General features: G+C 43.2%; 1 protein-coding gene across 2 annotated transcripts in view; it reads left to right on the forward strand.

Annotated features, from left to right (window-relative positions):
- The first annotated feature begins 10,188 nt into the window (after window positions 1-10,188).
- Window positions 10,189-18,895, forward strand: part of SELENOI (selenoprotein I) — a 46,735-nt gene continuing 38,028 nt past the window's right edge. Inside the window, exon 1 of one of the 2 annotated variants that reach the window (XR_015248949.1) lies at window positions 10,189-10,404. Coding sequence is in view for 1 of the 2 variants with exons in the window: in XM_025927106.2 (XP_025782891.1) it covers window positions 10,348-10,404 (57 nt within the window). In the remaining variant the exon portion in view is untranslated. The remainder of the gene's footprint in view (window positions 10,405-18,895) is intronic. The other variant, XM_025927106.2, reaches the window with a different exon arrangement.

The raw sequence follows: 18,895 nt of genomic DNA on the forward strand, positions 1-18,895 counted from the left end.
ACAGGGAATTAAGCTGGATTAATTTTAAATATAGGAAAACTAGAACTTCTGGCTACAAAAATGAATTAAAGATAATATGAGATAGCATTGATCCCACAAAGAAAGCAGTTCTTCAAAAAGGCTTCTTTTCCTAAGGAGGAGAGGAAAATAAATACAATCTAAAACCAGGCGAGGGTAGGAGGGTATGAATCAGGCAGTTTCTTTGGAAGTCAGCTCATGAATACCTTACTTATCTAGAGGTCCTTAATTTGGCAAATGTGACCATTGGGAACAAACCTGTGATCTACAAGGAAAAATACGAAATACCTTATACACATCACCAAAGGCTTCCAGATGGTAATATAACTCCGCGAAAGAAGTTTTGTTTTGTTTTGTTTTGTTTTGTTTTGTTTTTCTTTTTCTCCTCTGAGTGAACAGCTATGAATTAAGGTTTGATGAGGGGCAACTAATGGAGAAGCAGACACAGGAGTCAGACAGCTGGGGATCCAAATCGGCTTCATTACTGGAAGACCTGAGTGGGAGAAGATGGTTTGGATCTCAGCCAGATGCACTTCCCAATACATCCTCCTCGAACCGAATTTGCGAAGCTGGACCCTGACACAGCCAGGCATCTCCGGGTCTCCCTTGTGGGGACGGGCTTGCTGAGAGCGAGTCTGGAGGACGGGCCACTCTCAAAGAGGGAACACCCAGAGCTTGTTCTGCATGTCTTATCAAGCAGTTAAACCACTTTTTGCTTGGGGAAGAGGTTGGGGGGTGAGGGGGGAACAAACGGTCTATCCTTCCGGGGAGGAGAATTGAAGAAGCTTCCTTGCCAGCACCATCCAAGATGATAACAAGGTTTGTTTCAATATTCTAGTGAAAGAGAAAACTGGAAAACTTCACTTAACTAATTGACGAAATATACAAATGGGTAGATTTTATCAAGTCAGTAAACCTAGAAAATGCGTTTCAATATAAGCCATATAGGAAGGTGTGCGAGAGCAAAACATAGTAGGTACTTGTACTGGAAAACCTACTTTCATGCTTATATTCTACTTACTTTTTGACTCGCTTCCTAGAATTACCTTCCATCCATAATCCCCGGTTTACTGTGGAACTAGTTTTACACCGTCATGCTGCTCTCTGATCACAGTGGAGTCAGTGAGGACACATCTAACGCCACCTTGGGAACATTTCTCTCTTCTGAGATATTCTAGGAGCTGGGACCTAGTAAGAGCCTGAGGTCGGACCTGCAACACGTAAAACTCGGCAGCTACTGTTTTTCGGCTGCGTGGCCTGGGGAGATGGTCCGGGCTCAAAGGAAGAGTGAGACTAACGTGTGGATGGAAACAGAAGAAGGGAAAATTGGAAGGTGTGTGGAAGAGGGAAGGAAATGGACAGTCCATCGTTTCAACTTTAGTTTATCCTTTATTTTTTTCTTTTAATGTTTCTTTATTTTTGACAGACAGAGCGAGCAGAGGAGGGGCAGAGAGACAGGGAGACAGAGGATCCGAAGCAGGCTCTGTGCTGTCAGCGGGCGATGCGGGGCTCGAACTCACCAACCTCGAGATCATGATCCCAGCCAAAGTCCGACGCTTAACTGACTGAGACACGCAGGTGCCCCCAACTTGAGTTTATTCTTGATGCTTATTTGCACTCCTGATCTTGAGTCCCATCAGGGACCCCAACTTCTTTCAACGATTTCCCTTCTTGCTTGAGCTAGCTAGGGCAGGTTTCTGTTATTTATAATTAAAGGAATGTGTATGGACACGTGCTCAGAAAAGCCAAGGAAGCTATAATAGTGGAAAAGTGGTTATTGTATTAAACTACAGGATTACAGGACCTTGTGATTCAAGACAATCACTTCATCTTTCTAGAGACCTCACTTTTCACATCAATACAATGAAGGAGTTGAATTATATGATCTTTGGGGCACAGTTGACCCTTGAACACCATGAGTTTGAACTGCGCGGGTCCACTTATATGCAATTTTTTTCGGGGCTCCTGGGTGGTTCAGTCAATTAAGTGTCCGACTTCGGCTCAGGTCACGAGCTTGTAGTCCGTGAGTTCGAGCCTCACGTTGCCCTATGCTCTACCTTTTATTCCCATGACCTATTCATCCCATACCTGGAAGTCTGTACCTTCCATTCCCTTTCACCCCTTTCACCCATCCCCCTCCATTCCCTTTCTTATGATTTTCTCAAGATTTCACTTTCTCTAAGTTACTTTATTATAAGAATGCAGTATATAATATATGCAACACACAAACTATATGTTAATTGACTGTTTATATTATCAATAAGGCTTGCCCTCAACAGTAGGCTATTTGTGGTTAAGTTTCTGGGGAGTCAAACGGTATACGTGGATTTTGGACTGTGCTAGGGGTCAGCACCCCTAACCCTTGAGTTGTTCAAAGGTCAACTATACTTTATTTTATTTTTATTTTTTTTTCAACGTTTTTTTATTTATTTTTTTTGGGACAGAGAGAGACAGAGCATGAACGGGGGAGGGGCAGAGAGAGAGGGAGACAAAGAATCGGAAACAGGCTCCAGGCTCTGAGCCATCAGCCCAGAGCCCGACGCGGGGCTCGAACTCACGGACCGCGAGATCGTGACCTGGCTGAAGTCGGACGCCTAACCGACTGCGCCACCCAGGCGCCCCTGTTTTGTTTTAAATCCTTATGTTTGTAGTAATTTGTTACAGAAGCAATAGGAAACCAATACAGAGTCTATGCAGTAATTAAAAAAAATTATGATTACGGCATTACCGTTTGGTTCTTTTTATTTTCTATGTCTTCGCTGAGACTTTTCATCCTCTCATTCAACAATGTTCATACGACATTTTTAAAATACTTGCCTTAATGTCTTCTTTTTGATCATTGCAACGTCTGCGTCATTTCAGCATTGGTGCCTGTTGATTGTTGGTTTTTTTGTTTGTTTGTTTGTTTTTCCCCATGTGAGTTGAGATTTCCTATTTTTTTATATGCCAAGTAATTTTGGATTGTATCTGGGCATGTGATATTATGTTATGAGACTGCAGGGGCGCCTGTGTGGCTCAGTTGGTTGAGCGACCAACTTCGGCTCAGGTCATGATCTCACGGTTTGTGAGTTTGAGCCCGGCGTCCGGCTCTGTGCTGACAGCTCAGAGCCTGGAGCCTGTTTCGATTCTGGGTCTCCCTCGCTCTCTGCCCCTCCCCCACTCACGCTCTGTCTCTCTCTGTCTCAGAAATAAATAAACATTCAAAAAAAATTTTTTTAATTTAAATCCTATAGAAAATGTTGCTATTTTTGTGTAAGCGGGCAATTGACTGGTTTGGTTCATGTCATGAGATCTGCCCAGCCTACCGTGGATTTTATTTTTCACATCAGTTCCCTTTTCACCAGCCGGCACAGTGCTCTTCAGATCTGCTGCGTATATGCCCCCTAGTGGTCAGTTTGCGCCCTGGTGACGGTCTGTCTCTTACTGTAGTTCTATCTACGGTACGCTGTTTGGGGTCAGATTCACGCAGGCACAACTGGAAGATGAACTCAGGAGTTCATAAAACTCAATGGGGTCGTGTTTCTAAACTCCCCCTCTCTCAAGTTAGTCAAATGACTCTGGAATGATACTCTTGTCAAAGTAGCAGGCACGTAGCACACTTACAACGGTCTCCATTGCACGTGTTTAAAAACATTGTTAAGAGCATTGCAGAATGTTTATCACACCGATTCCCTTAAGTGGCACTCTTCTCAAAGTAGCACAGCACTCTTATAACCATCTTTATTACATTTTTTAATTTATTTTTTTTTAATATAATGTACTGTTAAATTAGCTAACATACAGGGTGTACGGAGTGCTCTTGGTTTTGGGGTAGATTCCTGTGATTCGTCACTTACATACGACACCCAGTGCTCATCCCAACAAGTGCCCTCCTCAATGCCCATCACCCATTTTCCCCTCTCCCCCCACCCATCAACCCTCAGCTTGTTCTCTGCATTTAAGAGTCACTTACGGTTTGCCTCCCTCCCTCTCTGTTTGTAACGAGTTTTCCCCCTTCCCTTCCCCCATGGTCTTCTGTTAAGTTTCTCAAGATCCACGTATGAGTGAAAACATGATATCCGTCTTTCTCTGACTGACTTATTTCAATCAGTATAATAGCTTCCAGTTCCATCCACGTTGCTGCAAATGGCATAATTTCATTCTTTCTCATTGCCAAGTAGTATTCCACTGTATATATATAAACCACATCTTCTTTATCCATTCATCAGTTGATGGACATGTAGGCTCTTTCCATAATTTGGCTATTGTTGAAAGTGCTGCTATTAACATTGGGGTACATGTGCCCCTATGCATCAGCACTCCTGTACCCTTTGGATAAATTCCCAGTAGTGCTATTGCTGGGTCGTAGGGCAGTTCTATTACATTTGTGTGTGTGTTTTTAATTTTCTAAATGAATTATAGAATGACAATCATATCCATCTCCTTAAAACATTTTCTTTATAGCAGGTGAGTGGCACTTTTACAGTCATCATTATTACATGTGTTTTTAAACACTTTTCTAAATTTAGAAGAGCTAAGTATTCTTAGAACACTCAAGGGGCACCTGGGTGGCTCAGTCGGTTGAGCTTCTGACTTCGGCTCAGGTCATGAACTCACGGTCTGTGAGTTTGAGCCCCGCGTCGGGCTCTGTACTGACAGCTCAGAGCCTGGAGCCTGGTTCGGATTCTGTGTGTGTGTGTCTCTCTCTCTGCCTCTCCCCCACTCATGCTCTGTCTCTGTCTCTCTCTCTCAAATATAAATAAACATTAAAGAAAAAACCTTACTTTCTTGCAGCTTATGCCAACTGATACAGAATTTCATTATGAAAGACTATCATAGTATCATTAGTACACTTGAAGAGCTGTTTCTGTATCTCATCCTCTAGATTATTTAAAATTTTTTTCCATTTATTTAGTTTTGAGAAACAGAGTGAGACAAAGCATGAGTGGGGGAGGGGCAGAGACAGAAGGAAACACAGAATCTGAAGCAGGCTCCAGGCTCTGTGCTGACCGCTTGCTCGGAGCAAGCGGTCAGCACAAAGCCTGATGTGGGGCTTGAACCCATGAACTGTGAGATCATGACCTGAGCCAAAGTCAGACACTCAACCGACTGAGGCACCCAGGCGCCCCTAGATTATTTATTTAAATGTTAAATCAACATCTATGAGATTTCAGAGTTTTTAGAAAGTTTAGTTTTGGTTCCAACCCTTTGTTTCCAATCTTCAAGTCAATTCTCTGAAACAAAATATCTCAAACTTTTAACAGTGAAATTTCTTTTCTTTTCTTTTTTTTTAACGTTTATTCATTTTTTTTAAATTTTTTTTAACGTTTATTGATTTTTGAGAGACAGAGAGACAGAGCGTGAGTGAGTGGGGGAGGAGCAGAGACAGAGGGAGACACAGAATCCGAAGCAGGCTCCAGGCTCTGAGCTGTTAGCACAGAGCCCAATGCGGGGCTCGAACACACTGACCACGAGATCATGACCTGAGCTAAAGTCAGACGCTTAACCGACTGAGCCAGCCAGGTGCCCCTAACAGTGAACTTTTTAAAGGGGGTGTGGTGGGAGGTGGGAAGAGAGAAACTTTGAAGAGCTAGGGCATTGGATGGTACTGGTCATTCACAAAATGCAGTAATAATGTATCGCTTGTGTGGCATCCACGTTTTATTCCATTTTGCATCTCCATGGTCTATAATGGTATCTGTATTTGGCACATGGCTGGAGTGCAATAAGGATACAGGAGGAGATAACGAACTGCTATTTCTACACATTGTTTCATATTTGTAAGCCTTGTTTCCTGAAAATAGAACCAGCTTCTGCTAGAGGTCTGGTCTAGCAGGCGGCACAGCCTTGGGTATATCAAGGAAGATCTCAAAGCCCTATGCAGTAGATATCTATGTTGACAACTATTGCCTGAACTCCTGCCCTAGATTTCTGGGGATTCTTACAGGAAAATGAATTACAGCAATATTCCCTTCTCTCTTGCTCCTCTTAGGTTTCTCTGCTAGTATCTTTCTCTTCCACGGAAAACTAAATAACTGTTGATCTCAACTCCAATGACTCAAAGTTTTAGGAAGACAAAAATAATCCTCAAAAATGGGGTGTCTTGTATGGCTCTATGTTCAAACTGAAATAATAATAATAATAATGAAAAGAATAGTGGTTATATTTGGTTGTATCTGCAGACCTGGCATTAGATGAAGCAAAAAGGAATAAGGAGATGGGGTGATGGCACTCTGGCTACCCATCTGAATGATTTGTACTTGGTTCACCTAGAGTTCTGCTTCCGTTCTAGTGCGATAACAATGGGGCGGGGGGATGTTTGTGTAGGAGGGGTATCAACTCTCTGCTTGGAAAATCAGATGCTGGGTCATTGCCAGAACTTCAAGAATGCTCAAAATAAGAGTTTGCCCACTATAAAATTTTGCCTGAGATCAATTTTTAAAAAAGATTTTATATTTAAGTAATCTCTACACCCAACATAGGGCTTGAACTCATGACCCCGAGAACAAGCGTTGCATGTTCCACCGACTGAGCCAGCCAGGTGCCCCTGCCTGATATCAGTTTTTTTTTTTTTTAAGTTTATTTTTGAGAGAGAGAGAGAGAGAGAGAGAGAGAGAGAGAGAGAGAGAGAGTGAGTGAGCAGGGGAAAGGGCAGAGAGAGAGGGAGACAGAATTGCAAGCAGGATCCACGATGTCAGCACAGGGCCCACTGAAGAGCTTGAACTCACGAAGGGTGAGATCAGGACCCGAGCTGAAGCTAAGAGTCGGATGCTTAACCCATTGAGCCACCCAGGTGCCCCTGAGATCAGTTTTTTAAAAATAACTCTTTTTATGTATAATAGCCATGCTCATGAATAATGGCTATAAAAGAATAATCATTCATCTCCAAAACAAAGAATGGTAAGTATGTAGAGAGTGTAAATAAATTACTAGACCTGTCATTTCATTCTTTAAAAAAAAATTTTTTTTTGACATTTATTTCTGAGAGACAGAGCGTGAGTGGGAGAGGGGCAGAGAGAGAGAGAGAGAGGGAGACAGAATCGGAAGCAGGCTCCAGGCTCTGAGCTGTCAGCACAGAGCCCGACACGGGGCTCGAACTCATGAACTGTGAGATCATGACCTGAACCAAATCCGCACACTTAACCAACTGAGCCACCCAGGCGCCCCTGTCATTTTATTCTTACTTCATATGACACTAGATTGAAACTTTACAGTGATTATCTGGGTTTTGAATGACTATGGACACAATTGAGTTTGTATTCAAAGGTTAAGGGAACAAAAATGACCAGAAAACCATTGGGAGGCAGGTGGGGTGACAAGTCACAGAACAGCAGAGAGCCTCTACTGACTTGGGGAGTGGAAGTACAAAGCAGTATTAGCTTATACTGAATCTCAGTATGTTGCACAGATCTTTTCTGTGATAATTGGTTGATGACCCATTCAAATAGAGTTCTCTACACATTTTTACTTGGGATTATGTTTTTGAAAAATGTGAAATACAGCAAAAACCAAGCAGACAAAACTTAACTAGAGAAGGTTCACTCTAGCAAGGGAATTCTATTTTTAGGAAACAATAAGCAATTTAATGAGTCTGTTCAGTTCTTTCCTAGTTTTTTTTTTTTACCCCCCTCTAGCCTTGATTTAAAACTGACTTGTGAATTTTCCCTTTTTAAATATCTTTTATTTATTTGTTTTATTTTATTTTTAAATTTTCTTTTTTTTTTAACGTTTATTTTTGAGACAGAGAGAGACAGAGCATGAACGGGGGAGGGGCAGAGAGAAAGGGAGACACAGAACCGGAAGCAGGTTCCAGACTCTGAGCCATCAGTCCAGAGCCCCAGGCGGGGCTGGAACTCACGGTCGGTGAGATCGTGACCTGAGCTGAAGTCCGACGATTAACCGACTGAGCCACCCAGGCGCCCCTCCCTTTTTAAATATCTTACTGTGGTAACTTGTAGAAGCAAGGTGTAGTGGAAAAATTATTTTAAAATTATTTAAAAATTTGATGACCCGTGCTCTTATTCCAATTTTACCACAAACTGGGTAATTTTTGCGTGAGATATAATAGAATACTTCTGCCGTTCTGTTCTGTACAATTAGAACAACTATCTGGCCCATGGCTCAGGCTTGTTAAGCTGATCTAGTGAGATACCAAATTCCTTTGAAAATCATAGAACTTACTATAAAGGCATCAGTATTATTTTAAAATGCAAACCAAATCAGTATCTTTTTATAACCTTCCTTGGGAAACCTCGGCCATTTTTATGGCTTTAATAACTGATGTTGGAGTTTTTAACTATGTTAGTCCTTAACTTCCAATTTTCTAGGTATCTATTTATCTGACACCCTCATACTTAAACCTAAATAAAGCAGGAATGCCACGAATGAAAACACTTTTTTTTTTCCAGTTTATATTACAAAGGTGGTAACATTGCTTCTAGCACAAATATTTTCTATGATGATTATTTTGGAAAGCAGAAAGCGTGGTCAGTGTATGAGATAGAGAGGACAGATAAGCGTCAGTGGGTGATGGATAAGCACAGGCCTTATATCAGCAAGCATTTGATGCGAAGATTTTTTTTTTCCTGTTCATATTGATTAGAAGAAACACACAGCAGATGAAATCTGTAGCATATTACTTGGGACGGTAGCCTCAGTCTGATTAATACATTGTCCAAAACACATATTTAGGGCAGAGGCCTTGTCAATTCAGTTTTCTTATCAGTACACAGAAGGGATTTAAATACAGTACATGCACAAAGGAAATACTTTTACACGTCGAAGAAGGTGGTTTCATAGTTTTCCTTTCATTAGAGGCAATTTTCTTCCTAGATTAAAGGGAGATCCACATTTCTAATGTCCTCAAAGCAGACACCGCACAGCATAGCAGAGAGATCGCTGCTCATTCATTCAAGGAAAGGTATTGACCATGTATTATCTGCAAGGCACTGGACTATAAGGACAAGGGAAAATTAAGGTGTACAAGATACAGGTCCTTTCCTTAGGACAAGTGAAGGAAAATGATGTTCAAGTTTATTGATCATCTGCCATGTATCAGGTGTGATGATAGATGCTTTATATCTATTACCTCATAAGAACCTTGTACTTTAGAAAGTGAGAGGAGACACACGCAGAAATAATAACATTCTTGGCATATATTGAGCACCCGATAATTATGTTTAACGAGTTAATATAAGGAACATAAGAGATCTTAAAAGAATCACCCTTGTTTCAGAGACCCAGAGACTGAGAATCTTTCTTAGGTAGTGGTTTCCGACACCAAGAACCTCATTTCGTGTTGGGTTGACCACTTCCGAGCTGTATAATTAATGGCCTGATCCTGGGCAAGTTAGGTAATCTGAATTTTTATTTCCTAATCTGCGAAATAGGGAAAGTGCCTTCCACTTAATAGTATTGTTATGCGGGTTGGTGATAATGTATACAAAGTTCCCCTCATAGAAGGTGCTCAAAAAAAGAAAAGGGAGCAATTATTACTATTATTAAATTTTATTATTAGCTCGATACACACTAGCCATTGATCTAGTGTTCTTTCTACTATTGGCTCCAGTTACGTGCATGCATTTCCTGCAAACGCACTTAAAGATCCCTAGAGACTCAGAGACCCGTGCTTTTATCTGGTTGGAGACGTGAGCAATTTCAATTTGCAACAGTTTGACAGAGCGGAGAGCGAAGAGGTCTGAGGGGTTCGTCTCCTCTTTTCCCGACAGACGGAAAAAGCCTTTCCCCGAGGCTCCCCACTGGTTTCTCTACGTCCAATCACCTTCCTGAGCTCCTACAGCCTGCCAGGAGCCGCAGCGCGCCGGGCACACACCCTTTCTCTGGCAAGTTCACGTCACGGCTCCTTCCATGGTACTTCTGAACTGGTTCGCAAACAACCACCGCAACCCGAACGAAACCAGAGAACTGCCCCAAGCCCCGGAGGGAGGAGCAAGGCCCCCTGGGAAATTGACCTTTTACCTCCACTCTCGCCTTACTTCAGCTCACCAATTTTGACGTTAGCGAATGAAGAGACGAGAAGACCCGGAAGGCGGGACTTCGTGTTGTCCGATCCACGCTGATTGGACTGCGACGGCGTGAGGGGGCGGACCTCGTGAGCAGGCTAGCGATCCTCCCTCGGTGGGCGGGGAGAGGTGGAGGCTGCGCTTGCGCCCTGGGAGGCGGCGGAAGTGGCCTGAGGCCGCTACGCGTGCGCGGTGGGCGGAGCGCAGCTCTCCTACCACCTTTGCCTGCCCAAGCCTTCCCATCCTTGCTCTGCCGGTGTGGTGCTCGTGTTTCCGCACCTCGTCGCGGAGAGTCGCTGCCGAGTGGGCGCTCGGTGTTCGGGTCGTCATGGCTGGTTACGAATACGTGAGCCCGGAGCAGCTGGCTGGCTTTGATAAGTACAAGGTAGCGCGGGGCCCCGTGGACGTCCCACTCCCTTCTCGTCCCGGCCTCTCCCTGGCGGCTGAGGGGCAGGCGCGGTCCGTGTCACCTTGTGCCGCGTGGCCCTGGGCGGGCGGGCTGGCCGGCGTTTCCCCGAGGGTCCTGCCGAGACCTGGGGCTTAGGGGTCAAGGTGCGTGGGAGCATCCTAGGGCCGCCGCCTTGACTCGGTACCCTCCCCGGGGGATTGCCTCTGCCTTAGGAGACCTCTCCACGGGAGTGGAACCAGAGAATTCCCTGCGCTTCTTTACTTCGTCTTCATCATCACCACCACCACCATCATCATTATTAGCTGATGCAGTTCCTTTCGTGGTGTCTTAGTTGTCTTCATTTTAATGAAATCTCCACCCGCCTCTTGCACACAACTTCAGATGGAGCTAGTCTTTGGCAGATGAGGCCCGGGGAGTAGGAGTAACTACTGAGGTCGCACTGCTGATGCAGTCCACTTCAGTAGCTTGTGGCGCTTGGGCTGCCAGGTGAAGTACATGTGCACCGAACGAACTGTGTAGTAGAAAGAGCGCGGGCTTTGGAGCACATAGAAACCTGATCCCAAACTCTAATTTCTTTACTTGGCTTTGGGCCAAATAATAGTCTCTATGGTGCAAAATGATTATAGGCATTTGAGAAGGGCCTGACACGTAATGAGCCTCCAGTCAATGCTGGTTGTTAACTTTCCTCCAAATCTGGTTTTACTCCGCTGCTCCCTTATCAGTGAATGACTCCCCTGCCCATCCAGTTTTCCTAGCCTGAAATCTGGGCTGTAACCTTTCATCCTTGCTCTCTGTGTCGCTTTCACTCTCAATTCCTCTACCTCACCCACCAACTAGTGAATCACTAGGTCCTGTACCTTCTATCATTTTTAGCCAAAGCTAGACGAGTGGTTCCATTACCACTCTTCCCACGTACGCTTTAAGTCATCTTTTTATTTTAGAATACTTTTAGACTAGATTCACAGAAAAATTGTGAAGATAGTAGAGTTCCCCTATGCTTCATACCCAGTTTTCTCTATTAACATCTCAGATTAGTATGGTACATTTGTCACAATTAACCAATATTTACACATTATTAACTGAGGTCTGTACTCAGATCTCCTTAGTTTCTACCCAAGGCTCTTTTTCTGTTGTGGGATCTCATCTAGGAGATCACATTTCATTTAGTCGTCCTGTCTCCTTAGGCTCCTCTCGGCTGTGACGATTTCTCAGACTTCCCTTGTTTTTGGTAACCTGGATAGTTTTGAGGAGTTCTGGCTATGTATTTTGTAGAATGTCCCTCACTTGGGATTTGTCTGATGTTCTCATGATTAGGTAAGGGTTATGGAGTTTGGGGAGGAAGAGCATTAGATGAAGTGCCATTTCCTTGCGTCATGTGATAAGTACATGCTATCAGTATGACTTGTCACTCACTGTTGATATTGATTTGGACCACCTGACCAACGTAGTGTTTGTTAGATTTCTCCCTGTAAGGTTACTCTCTTTGGAAGGAACTCACTCTGCACAGCCCTCACTTGAGAGTGGAGAGGTATGCCCTCCCTCCTTGAGGGCAGAGTAGTGACATAATTTGTTTGCAATTATGTACGGGAGATTTGTCTTTTCTTCCCATTGTATATTTATCCAACTATTTATATCAATGTGGATTCATGAATATTTAGTTTATACTTGGGGTTATAATCTGGTACTACTTTATTTGGTTGCTTGCCCACATTCCCTTTTCCCTCATAGTCTTTTCTCTGGTTCATAGTGATCTTTAAAAAAAAAAAATGTGCATCTGGTCACATCACTCCTTTGCTTAAAACCCACTACTGTCCTCTCATTGCTCTTGGAATGAAGTCCAAACAGTCCATAACATGATCTACATGACTCTGAATGTCATGGTCCTTGCTGGTCTTCAGCTTCATGTCCATGTCATGCCTCTCACTCTCTGCCCCTGACAGCATTAGTAGCCGTCTCCTCCCTCCTGCCATTTTTTTTTTTTTTTTTTTTGCTCAGATCTTTAAGTAACGTTGTTACTTCCGCCAGGAATGTAGCTTCCCTTCCCGTTTATATTCATCTTCATGTCTTAAGTGTTACTTCCTCAGAGAAGCATTCCCTAAGCTCTCCTCTCTTCTCTTTTCAAAAAAACAAAATGTTTATTTTTTGAGAGAGAGAGAGAGACAGAGCACATGCAGGGGAGGGGCAGAGAGAGCCGGAGACACAGAATCGGAAGCAGGCTCTGGGCTTCGAGCTATCAGCACAGAGCCTGATGCAGGGCTCAAACCCACGAACGGTGAGATTATGACCTGAGCTGAAGTTGGACGCTTAACCAACTTGGCCCCCCAGGTGCCCCTCTCCTCTCCCCTTAAGTGTGCTGTCAGAGCACCCTCTGCTCCCTTATGGAATTTGTTAGTGTGTTTCCCTATTAGAATGTAATATCCAAGGTTAGACTTGTACGGACCACCACGACCTGAGCACAGTACTGTTGTGCATACTAAGAACCCATTAAACATATGTAGAATGAATGGATTGCTGAAGGAAATCATAATGGATTTGGCCTAGTTGGAACTGGAAAAACTGTAAAGGACCGTAGCAAGTCATATAATACATTCCGATGCTTTCAAGCAATGTAGTATCATACAATTTTGACCTGGGGTGCTGACATGTCTTAAAACTTAAGTGGAAAGAAGTTCCAAAGCCTTCTCGGTAACCATGACTAGGGCTTTACAACTTCATTAAAGAAGGTCATTAACCCAGATACCTCCTGTTTTGCCTTCAGCTCTACCCCCCTTTCTGTTATCTCTTCTGCACTGTAAATATTGACATATAAAACTTTTTCTGGGAGGGGGGAGAGCGGAAAATGGGTGATGGGCATTGAGGATGGCACTTGTTGGGATGAGCACTGGGTGTTGTATGCGAGCCAATTTGACAATTATGTTAAAAAAACCAAAAACCAAAAAACAAACTTTTTTCCCCTACTAGGATCTGCTTTCTGGGTAAGTGCCAGTAGGTTAGCTGTTTCCTTTGCAGCAGTGTCTGTAATATGGAATCTACTTTTTCTTATAAGCAGTGTTCCCTAAATTTATATTTCCAACTAGGTAGGTGTTCTGGTCTACAGGAAATTTTAGTGTGCTTTTCTATTCCTATCTTTTCCACTCTTCCATTATCTGACTCACTTCCTGTGTCTGACAGCAGATTTCCTATCATCCTGGAAAACAAAGGTCATTTTAACAAGTGTCCAACGTTCACGAAAATATAGTGCGTTGATGTTATTTTAAAAGAAGGAGGGTCACAAATGTATAACCTCAGCTTCTTCTAGTAGAGGGTTCCTTACTGAGTATTGTGTTTATGTTAAAAATATGAATCTAAAGGTGTCTCAGGAAGAATCTGTGTAGTCAGTTTCACTGGAATGTGAATTGCCCTAGAGACACTTCCTTCCTAAAGATCACACATTCCCATTGTGTGGTCTTCACCAGTAAGTGCTTTATAAATGCTTATTGAATTAAAACAGCTTTTTTTTTTTTTAAGTTTATTTTTTTATTTTGAGAGAGAGCACAAATTGAGGAGGGGCAGAGAGAGGAAGAGACAGAATCCCAAGCAGGCTGTGCAACATCAGCACAGCCTGATGTGGGGCTCAAACTCACAAACTGTGAGATCATAACCTGAGCCGAGCTCAAGAGTCAGGCACTTGACCGACTGCGCCATCCAGATGCCCCTAAAGCAGCTTAAAAAAAAAAAAAGTTTATTTTTGAGAGACAGAGACCGTGCATGCGTGTGCGCATGCGAGCTGTGTAGGGACAGAGAGAGAGGGGGACAGAGGATCCAAGGCGGGCTCCACGCTGATAGCAGAGAGCCCGATGTGGGGCTTGAACTCATGAACCATGAAATCATGATCTGAGCCGAAGTTGGACGCTTAATCGACTGAGCTACCCAGGTGCCTCTAAAACAGCTTCTGAAGAAGATCATCCCATAAATGGGTAAAGACTCAAAACAGTCAAGAGATTTTTATTCCCTAAGGTAACCCTGTATATGACAGCAAAGAGATGTAGAGAAAACTTGATAGTATAAAAGCTGCTGGTGGCAAAATTACTTTTGGTTAGTTTAATTTCTTTGTCTCCCTAGAGGTACATCTGAGAGCTACAGTTGGGAACCTGGCTGTTATTCAGAATAACTGCGGATAGGTTGTGCACACGTAGAGTGGTAATTAGATTTCAGTAGTAAGCAACTAAGACAATTGCTTTTCGGTGCAGAAGAAAGCATGGGATGGATTGTATGTTATGTGCTGTCTTAACACCTGTGTTCTCCATCGAGTTACCACAGTTTTATTAAGCAGGTGAATCATTACTTGAGAGTCTGCCTTCTCTGTTAGAATATGAGCTCTGGGAGGGTGGGGCCTATAGCTGTCTTATTCAACATGACCAGGGTCTAGTGTATGAACAGAATAGGCGCTCAAGAAATATTTATCGAAGGAATGAAAGTGTAGAAGAATATAAAACATTTTGGAAGTGTGGTAAAAGGGAGCTGTCCATCTCCTGGATATCAGAAGGATACTTCTGTATTTTGAATGTGAAGATGTCAGGGGTTTAACTGCCATTTTCTCTGTTGCTTATTCATGTACCTTTGGACAATTATATTGAGGGATTTTACCTTTGTGAGGCTTAGTCCTCCTTTCTACCTGTCCTTTCTTTGGACAGGTCTTTATAGTTGAAGGATTTTGCCACTTAGCTAAGGGTGAAACGTCTATGGTGGTTTATGTAATCTGGCCTGGGGGAGGCATAGTTTAATTGACAGTGTAACAGTCAGTTTCAAATTGTATCATTTTGCTTCAGAGAGGAGGTAAGTGTGCTTTGAAATATCTTGTTTGGTTTCATGCGAATAATTTTATGATGAATTGGTTTCTGTTGTTAATGGTAGTTCTACCTTGCATGTCAACAACAGCCTGATTACGGGACCTATGATAATTGTGAATTAATTAGTATATCGCAGTTAACAGGTTGTAAAGAGAGACTGTGTGCATCCTGATGGAAATGCTCAAAGAATCTAGCCTTCGCCCTTACTGGTTCATACAGTTTGATTCCATGTATTCAGTAAGCATCTATTGAGAGCCTGGTCTGTGTCGGGCATAGCCCTGGGGCTTGCAAAATTAAGCTAGTGGCATATGGGCAAGTAGATAGACAGCTATAGATAGTTAGTAAGTGCAGTTAGGTAAGTGCGGGGCACGGTGGGAGAGGATAGGGAAGCAGCTCCAGGGAGTGAGGGTTAAAGCTGAGAAAGGCTTCAGGGAGAGGATGGAGGGAAAGGCAGAGCTCAATCTAGAAAGATCAAGCTGAGTGGGTCTCACGTGACCAGATGATGACTCGGGAGTAAAGGAACAGAGGAGCAGTGGATTGTAAAAGGAGTGAAGGCCTGGGAGTATTTGCTGGGAACCCTGAGAAGGCAGATTTTAGGCATAATGGTGGAGGGGCGGGAGATGAGGCTGAAGAGAGGGAGGTGGGGCTCTGTCACAGGGGATGCTTTGGTGGAAAGGGCTTCTAGAGTTTATCCTTTAGGGAGATCTGTGGCCTAAGGACTATCAGCATCAGCATCGCCTGGGAAAGTGTTTAAATAGCAGATTCCTAGCCTGACTTTGGGAGATCCAGATTAGGTAGATTACTGTTATCAGTATGTTAAATACCTCAGGTGATTTTTAGGCACATTGTCATGCTCTAGGCTTGGGGCAGCTGTTTGATTTTAAACAGGAGCAGATTTTAATTTTAGGAAGGTTGCCTTGGCAGCTTCCTAAACGGATGGAGTAATCTGGAGACCTTTTAGGATCCTTCTGCATAAACTTAGGTAAGAAATGAGGAAGGCCTGAATCTAAAAGCAGTGGCGTGGGTATTTTAAAGATAGAAGTAAAAGCTGGTTAACCTGCCCACTGAATTTGGCCAGCAGATATGTTTAATTTGGCCCACGCGTACTTTGTTTCAAAAATTGGCGTCTTCCCCATAAAAAAATCCAGATTTCTGGGCTAGTTTGAAAAACCAGAATAGTGAGGGGTGACTGGGTGGCCCGGTTGAGCGGCCGACTCTTGATCTCAGCTCAGGTCTTGATCTCAGGGTCATGAGTTCGAGCCCATGATGGGCTCTGTGCTGGGCCTGAACCTACTTAAAAAAAGAAAAAAGGAAAACTAGAAGAGTGGAAACATCAGCCCAGAACTTCCTCTTGGCAAGACTCCCCTGGAGCTAAATAGTGCCTGCCCTCTTTCAAAAAGGTATTTGCTCTCCAGTTTGCCATCTCCCTACCAGTCCGCAAACTTCATTCAGGCCTGCTATGTTCAGTTTATCCTCCCGATCCCTGTTTGTGATCCCTGATTTAAGATCGCAAACTGACAGAACACGATGAGTGACCAGCTGGAGGTGTTGGTGGTGTGAGGGAAGGGATGAGGGATGGGGGGGTAGGTGTCTGGGATGACTCAGGTTCTCTGGTAAGATGACTGGGTGGGTAGAGGCAGCAGTCACCGCAGTAAGGGTTTTGTGAAGCATTAACTCTGGAAAGGCACCTTGGCAAGAATAGCACCTGACATTTGTTTTGTCTAAGATTTAACCTTCTTGATTTCCTATCTCCTGAGTAAACAAACTCATGAGAGACTGACCCTTCTAGCACAGAAGCATAAGTATAATTTAAGTGATAAATGATGCTGAATCTGGCCGGATAACAGAAATCTTTTGCGCAGGGCTCTTCTCTTGGATGGGGCCCTGTGAAGGTGTGGTTTGTGGACAGGGAGTTGAAACAAAGAAAACTTCATGTTCTAAAGAAATAGCACTTATGGATGCATTATTCTCTACTAGAGGAATATTCTGCAATGATATCAAAGATCAGAACGCTTTTCTTCTGGGCCACAGTAGACACATGAGAAATTCTTAAACCTGATTTTCACTTACAGCTGCAGGCCAACTATAGTATGACATGTTAGTGATGGCATTATCTAGATACGTTACAGTTAGTTCAGACGTAACTCATCTTTAGTTGTGCGTGGTCTCCTTAAGTAGATCGGGGGAGCTGCCCATTCCCACCGATAAACACATTTATAAGGCTTGAAAAGCATTTTAGTCGCCTTAGGTATAGATTTGTAAATGGCTCACGGAGAGAATTATTTTTGTAGTTGGCAGAGGCAGAGGAGTCTCTCAGAAGGAGCGAAAGAGGGCTGGGTGGGGGACTGCTGCAGAATGACGGAGAAAAGTCAAGGTGGTGGGAAGAAGGTAGGTCTATTTTTAGGTACTATTTGGAAGACACATCTTGGTTGTTTTACTCTTTTCTGAAATATCAATTCACTGATGATGGCTTGTTTTCCTAACTCCTGTAATGTTAAAATGTGAAGAACTTTGCTGAAAAAGAATTTGCCCAGCGCATCAGGGAGAGTTGGAGAAATGTTCTAGAGAGACTGGTAGTGGGAACCAAGGCACAGAGACCAGGAAGACCATGGTAAATTAGGCATAAGGAAGTGGCTCTGTGAGGTACCGGGCTGAGCCTGGTGAGCCCAGTGAAGGAAAGTTGAAATGGCAAGGGCGATATTGTTGTAAATACTGAGTAATAATAATGACAGTGATAGCAGACATTTGTATAGCATTTACTATATGGCAGGCATTGCTTTAAGTGCTTTACATATATTATCTCATTTAATGTTCACAAGTGCCTCTTGAGGTGTAGGTACTAGTACTTTACTGAGACACAGAGATTTTAAGTAACTTGTTCAAGGTCCCAAAGCTGAGATTTGAACCCAGACGGTCTGGGTTCGGAGCCCATTTTCTTCATGCTTTGCTTCCTCTCAAATCTAAGAATGAAAGGTAGGCTTTGCCTTGCAGTTCCTGGGTGTTTTGTAGCAGATATAGAAACATCCAGTAAAGACCTTCAATGACATGCCTGATTGGGTTTGTGTCTAATATTTGCAGATGGGAAGCATGCACAGTGAAAAAGAAAGACGTGTTTTTGTTTTCTTTCCCCCCCATTTAAAAATTATTACCAGAGGTGAGTAGATGACTGTAAATTTACTAGTCTTACATTTTGTTGAGTATTAAGGACATTTCATATAGTATTAGCTTTAATTGAGGTAAATGTCTTTTGATTAAATAAGTAGCTTTGGGTCTAATTTTTGTTTTTTGGTTTTTTTTTAGTATTTATTTTAAGAGAGACAGCGCAAGTCGGGGAGGGGCAGAGAGAGAGAGGGAGAGAGGGAGAATCCCAAGCAGGCTCCTCCTGGTCAGTGTGCACAGCCCCACACAGGGCTCGCACTCATGAAACTGTGAGATCGTGACCTGAGCCAAAATCAAGAGTCGGACGCTTAACCGACTGAGCCACCCAGACACCCCTGGGACTAATATTAAGTTAGAAACTACATACTAGCGTTATGACCGTGAGTAACAGTGTCTTCTCTGACCAGGTTTCCTTATCTGTGAATAGATCACAGATTGTAACATTTACAAATAGTAACTCACTCAATTTTGATAATGAT

Source organism: Puma concolor, chromosome A3 (assembly GCF_028749965.1).
Source record: "Puma concolor isolate L17-30 chromosome A3, mPumCon1.1.hap2, whole genome shotgun sequence".
NCBI lineage: Eukaryota > Metazoa > Chordata > Mammalia > Carnivora > Felidae > Puma > Puma concolor.